Source organism: Cryptomeria japonica, chromosome 3, assembly GCF_030272615.1.
Source record: "Cryptomeria japonica chromosome 3, Sugi_1.0, whole genome shotgun sequence".
In the NCBI taxonomy this organism is placed as follows: Eukaryota; Viridiplantae; Streptophyta; class Pinopsida; order Cupressales; family Cupressaceae; genus Cryptomeria; species Cryptomeria japonica.
The window spans coordinates 164,032,361-164,040,222 of NC_081407.1; the positions used below are offsets into that span (position 1 = coordinate 164,032,361).

Consider the following 7,862-nt stretch of genomic DNA (forward strand, 5'->3'; position numbering starts at 1 on the left):
CACTACCTTGACATGATGCAAATTCAAATATAGAAGGAATGAAACTCTAGGTGAACAATGGACTTGGATAGAAACACAAAAAATAGATAGTGATTTTGCCTAGTTGATTTAAAGAGTTCAAAGATAAATCAATTCAACAAGATTCAATGAATACACACAAAATTCAATATTAAAAAGTGCAACTATAAACATATCACAACCAATGCATACAATGCCCTTGGAAGTACTACACACCCTAACTCTCTTGTTTTAATCATACATTCCTTGCCATGTTTGTAGGCTCAACCCTTTTGTGCTAGTTAAAATGTGATTTATTTGATCAGTCATTTAGTTTGATTAGCATACATTTAGAAAAAGAAATCAACCTTGCAAATATTAAGATGGTTTTTTTTAATCATCTTCAAAACTATATGTAAATTGATAATCTATATTGATTTAGGAAAAGAATCATACAACTTGCAACATAAAATCTTCATAAAGACCAATTCAAACCTTAGATCTATATATGTAAAAATAAGTTGGTTTTTTTCCCAAAAAATATTAAAAAGTCTATCAAATCCCTTGCCGATACTTAAAAACAATAATACATTAATAATAATAATAATTAAAAGAGATTTGCTAAGCCTTTTTCACGAGCTCCGATCTTTGTGAGTAATTTGAAATGTTTATGGAGATTGGATTCCTAATTTATTTGATATCATTTTGTTGCACATTTTTAGTAAACAAGTAATAAAATAAAATACAAAACACAATGTAGAAGAGTTTAAAATAATTAAATTAAATGGTTCATAATTATGGAAGCGAGACAGAATGAAAATAGCCGTTCACTAACTAGCTGTCTACATTTGAAACCCTGAAAACAATCAATCAATTAAAGTCAAAAAAATGAGAAAAATAGCCGTTAGCAAATTGCCCTGCCCGCCCTCGTTCTGCCCGCTCATAACACATCCCAACCATACAAGTCGGGCAGGCAGCCACAGAGCCCTGTTCTGTTTTCACAATTTTCTCACTATTCTCCTCCTCCCTCGCCTCCATTTTGCTTGATAAAATTTACCTCTCATCTGCATTTCTTAGAGGAAAGTTTCAGTTGATTTTAGCAGTTTTGCCGATATTCTTTTTTGTGAACAAATCTGGGGCTTTTTTCCTGGAAAAGCCTGGAACAAGGTTTAGTTCAAAAGTCCTCCTGAATCAGCGCTTCGGGAGGACTGCAAAAAATATAGTAAGTGGAGGTTTAGTTTCTTTCTTTGCTTATCGAGAATGACTGTTTCGGTGGATCGAACTCCCGGCACACCAGCATCTAAAATAGAAAGAACTCCGACAACAACGCCAGGGGGAGGTCACAATAAAGTGAGGGAAGAGAAAATATTTGTGACAGTGCGAGTAAGGCCTTTAAACAGGAAAGAATTGGCTCACAAGGATGAATCAGCTTGGGAATGCAGAAACGAGCAGACGATAGTCTTCAAGCATGGCTCAAACTCGTACTCATTTGGTAGCAAATTTATCACACAAATAACTGAATCTAATTTATTTCCACTCTTCTTTTCTTAATTTTTATTTATTTGTATCTCATTGCTCTAGGCACCATTTATTTGTAAAATTTGTTGTGCAGATAGGGTTTTTGGGCCTTCTTGTCCAACAGAGCGTGTGTACGAGGAAGGGGCAAAAGATGTGGCTTTATCTGCACTGAACGGCATAAATGGTGAGATATTTAGGCTCTTTAGTATGTAAATGTTCTGCATTGTCCACATAAGTTTAGGCTTTTACCTGTTGTCCTGATGATTTTGTTTGTTTATTGTTTTCTCGGCCTTTTGATCTTGCTTTTGATCACTTAGATTTGAGATGTGACTTTATCTTCACCGAACAGCATCGATCATCTAGACTTCTACAGTGGTCACCTAACTTAGGGCTTTTTAGTGATGGCATTTATTGCCTGATGATTTTGTTTATTTAAAACTTTTTCCTCTGCCTTTGATCTTGCTCTGTATTACTTAGATGCGGATGGTTAATTGTTTTAGGTTTCATTTAAGGTGTTCGGTCTAATGCTTTTACATCTTTTGCTTGTTTAGAGCTTTTTCACCATTTTTAGTTCTTGCTTTGTATCACTTAGTTGTAAATGTTGGAATAGCTTGAGGTTTCAAGCATCGCATTACTTACTTTTGATTTCACTCTTTAAAAGTTTATGGTTACTTTTTGTTCTTTTTCTGCATCACTTTATTGTAGATTTTTGACAGAGTTTTAGTTTTCACTTTTCAGGCATTGCACTTGTTGGTCGATTATTTTGCTTCTTTAGAGCCTTTTCCTGCTCTCTGTTCGTGCTGTGCATCACTTTACCGTTGATGTTTGACATAGATTCAGGATTTCAGTCATCATAACTATAGGCATTGATCTTGCTTCTTTAGATTATTTTTGCAGCTTTTTGTTCTTGATTTGCATCACTCCATCATATATTTGACATAGCTTTAAATTTTTGAGCATTGCATCTAAAGGCATTGCAATTGTTGCTTTATTATTTTGCTTCTTTAGATTTGTTTACTGCTTTCTGTTCTTGCTCTGTATCACTTTATCATAGATATTTGACATAGCTTTTATGTTTCAAGCATCAAATCTAAGGCATTGTGAATTTGTTGAGTTATGAGTGTTTTCTTTAGATTTGTTTACTGCTTTCTGTTCTTGCTCTGTATCACTTTATCATAGATATTTAACATAGCTTTTATGTTTCAAGCATCAAATCTAAAGGCATTGCGCATTTGTTGAGTTATGAGCTTTTTCTTTAGAGTTGTTTTGCTGATTTTTCTTCTTGCCCCGTATCACCAGAATCTAGATGTTTTAGTTATACATTTTTCTTTGGTTTCATTGGCCATTCTTTGCCAAGTAAATTAATGTGTAAACTAAATTAAAATTCAATGTGTTAAGTAAATTAAATAATAATGTGCTTGTATCTCATGTGTCTTCTGCCTTGAGGTCCACCAGATCCTCTGTTTCCCCCTATTCTAATTTTCTGCCTTTGGTTTTATGCAGCCACTATTTTTGCATATGGACAAACGTCCAGTGGAAAGACCTTCACCATGAGAGGGATCACTGAACAGGCAATCAATGACATTTACAATCACATACAAAATGTATGAGCATCATTCCCAATCTTTTTTTTAGCTGCTAAACATTTTATTTATGCAGAACCCAGATAAAGATAGATGGATTATTTGCAAATGTATAACAAGATAGATTATTAGCAGCAAGTTGACTGCTAAATTTTTTATTTATGCAGAACCCTGATAAAGACTTTGTCTTGAAAATTTCTGCTCTGGAAATTTATAATGAGATTGTTAAAGATCTTCTGAATCCAGAAAGTGGTCCTCTTCGTCTCCTGGATGATCCTGAGGTAACAGTCTTATTTTGTTTTTAATGCTTTCGTTTTAGTATGGATATACAACGTATTGTTTCTAACTACCAATTCCATTCATATGGATCAGAAAGGGACCATTGTGGAAAAATTGGTTGAAGAATCTGCAAGAGACAGTCAACACCTTCGTCAAATAATTGCCGTTTGTGAAGGTAGATTGAGCATTTGGGATTGAATTTTCCTTTCCAAATTTGTGTTAAGTTAGCGTTAAGAGAAACATAGTCTCAGACAAAAGCCAAGTATTTCAATTGTTTTAACTTAACAGAGGTAAAATGCTTTGATACTATACTGTTACAGGAAATTACTAATTAGGATCCTTTGTTCCCATGATTAATGCTATCTCTGATGTCCTCCTCTAACAACAAATTTTGATGGGTGATGTTATATCTGTTTAATGCCTGTAAATATTCTGGCAATCTCTGCAGCTCAGAGGCAAGTTGGAGAGACTGCTCTAAATGATACAAGCTCAAGATCACATCAAATTATCAGATTGGTAAGTCTAATAAATAATTCCTCCATCGAACTTTGAACTTAGTATAACAAGGTGTTTGACATTTTGCTTATGCAACATTGCTTTTTTCCTTGTAGACTGTGGAGAGTACACTGAGATCAACATCAAATTCCGTTAAGTCCCTGGTTGCTAACCTGGTATGCTGTGCTTTTAGAATTGTAGCTATAATAAATGTAGCTTTCGACACTTCGACATTCTTAAGAGATTTCTGTTTTGGATTATCTTGTGTATAAGATGTTTGTGATGTTGATGGGTGAAGGATCTCACTCAAAACATCAGCAAACAAGTCTTATAGGCAGGGCTGTCTTATTGTCCACAGGATTTTCATGATTCTCAAATTTCTATATGACTGGGTGGAGCCTATTTTGTACAGAATTTTGTTGATCTTGCTGGAAGTGAGCGTGCATCACAAACCAATGCCGAAGGGGCTAGGCTCAAGGAAGGGTGTCATATAAATCGAAGCTTATTAACTTTAAGTACTGTAATCCGTAAACTCAGGTGTACTACAATATAATCTTTATCTTGTTTGTAAGATGTTTGTTCTGCTAGAACTGCTCTTTATTTCATAGTGATAGATCTTATTTAACATACTAGATTGGCAGCATTACATCAAAGATTTGAATGTTTCTCAGATGTTATTTTGTTATAGCATTAAATGCTTACTTCCTTTTGATATTGTGGGTGCAGTGGTGGAAAAAGGAATGGTCACATACCTTACCGTGACTCAAAGCTCACTCGGATTTTGCAGCTTTCTCTTGGTGGTAATTCCAGGACGGCAATTATATGTACCATGAGTCCTGCGTCATCTCATGTTGAGCAGTCTCGAAATACACTCATGTTTGCTACTCGTGCCAAGGAGGTCACCAACACTGCACAAGTGAATATGGTATGTTCAATGTTGTACTTTTTTCAATAGATGCAGAAGTATATATATGATTTAACGCTCACTCAGAAATCGATTGTCCCAAAATAGGTTATTTCAGATAAGGACCTGGTCAAGCAATTGCAGAAAGAAGTTGCAAGGCTTGAGGCCGCAAGGCTTGAGGCTGAATTGCGTACACCAGAGCCAATCACAGCAGCATGTTCGGAATCATTATTGATGGAGAAGGAGCTGAAAATTCAAAAGGTATTTTCATTAGATGTATGACTATTATAAAGGAAGAGCAAATCTTGTTATTTTGGATATCTGCATCCATTCAGAAAAGAAATTAAGTCAGGTTCAACTTGCAGATGGAGATGGAAATGAAAGAACTTAGACTACAACGGGATCTTGCTCAAGCCCGGCTTGATGAATTAAATCAAAAAATGGAATTGGAGCAGCAGCAAGTAAAGTCTCCAGAAATGGCTGCCATGACTTTTTTTGATTAAAGAGTTAGTGTTTGTATTATTTTAACCCAAACATATCTTCTAAGAATTTTTTCACCTGCAGGAGCTAAAACAGGCTGAAGAAAGAGAAGAAGAAAATGAATCCCTTTCTGAGGTAAAGAAACAAGAAACAGCTGAAGAAACAGAACCCACCATGGTTAGTAGGCCCAAAAATAGTTCTATGAGACAAACAGTGAGACAGTCGAGCACTGCCACTCTTGCACTGGTGCAAGAAATTCGAAAGGTTGAACAAATGCAAGATGAAATTGGTGAGGATGCTAGCCGGGTATTGGAAGCACTCCACAAGGAGATAGCCTGTCTTCGTTTAGCCCAATCAGGACTGAATCATGATGCAGCTGAAACTATTGCTCTACTTCAAACAGAAATCAAGGAAATGCATAACCTCAGATGTTCTAATGTTGGTAAAGATATGGGGTCTGCTGATAATGTGAACCTCAAGAGTATGGGTGCTAATCTTAAGGAAGAAATTAGTAGGTTACAAGCAATGGGAGATGAAGATCTAACAGGGGCTGACAGCACCATTGCTACTTTAGAAGAGACACTCAATCAAGTTCAAAAGTCTATAGATAACTTGGTTGTACCTACTCCTAGTCGTCCATCTTTGAGACGTCCTAGACAAAATTTAGTTAGATCTCCATGTTCACCTCGGACCCGCCGCACCCTAGCTTTTGAAAATGAGAATACTCCACCAAAAAACAATATCATGACAACACCTCAAGGAAGTCAGAAGTCCACTCCGACTAAAAGTGAGGATGGGGATGGAGTCTCCTCTAGGGAAGGCACTCCTTCTCATCGTCGATCTAGCTCTGTAAATATTAAGAAGATGCAAAATATGTTTAAAACTGCAGCAGAAGAGAATATTCAGAGCATACGAGCTTATGTTACAGAGCTCAAAGAGCGTGTTGCCAAGCTTCAGTATCAGAAGCAATTGCTTGTTTGCCAGGTATTGTATGTTTTAATTTTGTATTTCAATTTGTTATTAGATTGCTTGCTTTGTATAATGATATCTTGAGTCTAATGGAGCCTACTCTTGTTGTTTAGGTCCTTGAACTGGAAGAAAATGCTGACATGGAGGAAGGGCGTTCTGGGGAAGATGAGGTGGAAATGGATATTCCCTTGCAGTCACCTAGTACAAGACGCTCCTTCTTCAAGGAACAGCAAAGAAAGCTAATTGAGCTTTGGGACCTCTGCCAAGTTTCTATAATACATAGAACTCAATTTTTCTTGCTATTCAAAGGAGATGAAACTGATCAAATATACATGGAAGTGGAGTTGCGCAGGTTGACATGGATGCAAAATCATTTTGCAGAATTAGGCAATGCAAGCCCAGCAAACACGGCAGATGATCATGTTATATCTCTAGCTTCTAGGTACAATAAATGTATGGTCATGTTTCTCTTGTATTTCACTTGTTTGCTCTTAAGGTACATAATTTGATTTGTGTATTGTTCCTATTTATCCTGCAGTGCAAGAGCTCTGAAACGTGAGAGGGAACTCCTCGCCAAACGCATGCGTTCACGATTCACTGCTGAAGAAAGGGAGTTATTGTTTGCTAAATGGGAAGTTCCACTTGAGTCCAAGCAAAGAAAACTCCAACTAGTTCAAAAGCTCTGGACCAACCCCCATTGTATGCAGCATATTCAAGAGAGTGCTGAAATTGTTGCAAGGCTTGTTGGCTTTTGTGAGCCAGGCAACATTTCTAAGGAAATGTTTGAGCTGAACTTCGCTCCGCCTAGTGAGCAAAAGCCCTGGCTATGGAACCCTATTGCAAAGATATTGGATCTATAACTGATTTTCCTTGTACATATATGAGGCTTCTAGATTCAGATTTCTTTGTTGAATTGTAATTAAGTACATCTCTTAATTACATGCTGATCTGATACTGTAACCAAATTTTGTGTGTAGATAGACAGATGTGACATTGACTTCTGGTTATTCATCAGATATGTAACTGCAGTGCAGCAGAAAAAAATGAAACTGGGTGGGCTTCACAAATGTGTAATCTAGTTTAGGATTTTTTATTCTTTTAGTATTATATAATAAAGTTTCCAATGTTTTGTATGATCTATGGTCTGTCTACTTCTGAAGAGAAAATGTTTGAAGTTCTGAGTTTCTGTCCTGTTTTTCGAATTTAATTTTGATATTATTTGAATCTTGAGATTCAGACCTTGTGCTCTATATCCCAGTGGAAGTTAGGTAAAAAGAAAAAATTTGGTGTGTAGTTGTGTTTTTTTGTTAGATAGATATCAAGGTGTTATATAATTGGAAAAGACATAAATTAAACACAGTTTTATTTGTGTTGCTTGTGTCTTGTTAAGTGATCTCAATCTAGAGTTAGAAATGCTTAAGTTGGTAGTGGGCAGCTGTATTTGTTTCTATAAGATAGAAATTGAGGTTTGAATGAGCTGGAGTTTCTTTAAGATTATACAAAATTTTATTTGTCATTTTTGTGCTTCTCAATTTTATTGGCAACATAGGTGAAAGGCTCCCACATTATACTCATCCAATTATTTAAACAGAATCAGAATGTTGATAGATAGATTAATGGTTTTTCGTCAGAGATGT

General features: G+C 36.0%; 1 protein-coding gene across 1 annotated transcript; it reads left to right on the forward strand.

Annotated features, from left to right (window-relative positions):
- The first annotated feature begins 899 nt into the window (after positions 1 to 899).
- LOC131043383 (kinesin-like protein NACK1) lies at positions 900 to 7,361 on the forward strand. Its single transcript, XM_057976574.2, has 14 exons — positions 900 to 1,489; positions 1,610 to 1,699; positions 3,019 to 3,119; positions 3,266 to 3,379; positions 3,471 to 3,552; positions 3,826 to 3,893; positions 3,989 to 4,048; positions 4,285 to 4,409; positions 4,599 to 4,797; positions 4,885 to 5,037; positions 5,142 to 5,237; positions 5,341 to 6,240; positions 6,339 to 6,667; positions 6,764 to 7,361. The coding sequence occupies exons 1-14, from the start codon at positions 1,258 to 1,260 to the stop codon at positions 7,083 to 7,085; spliced, it is 2,871 nt and encodes a 956-aa protein (XP_057832557.1). The 5' UTR covers positions 900 to 1,257; the 3' UTR covers positions 7,086 to 7,361.
- Positions 7,362 to 7,862: the final 501 nt, after the last annotated feature.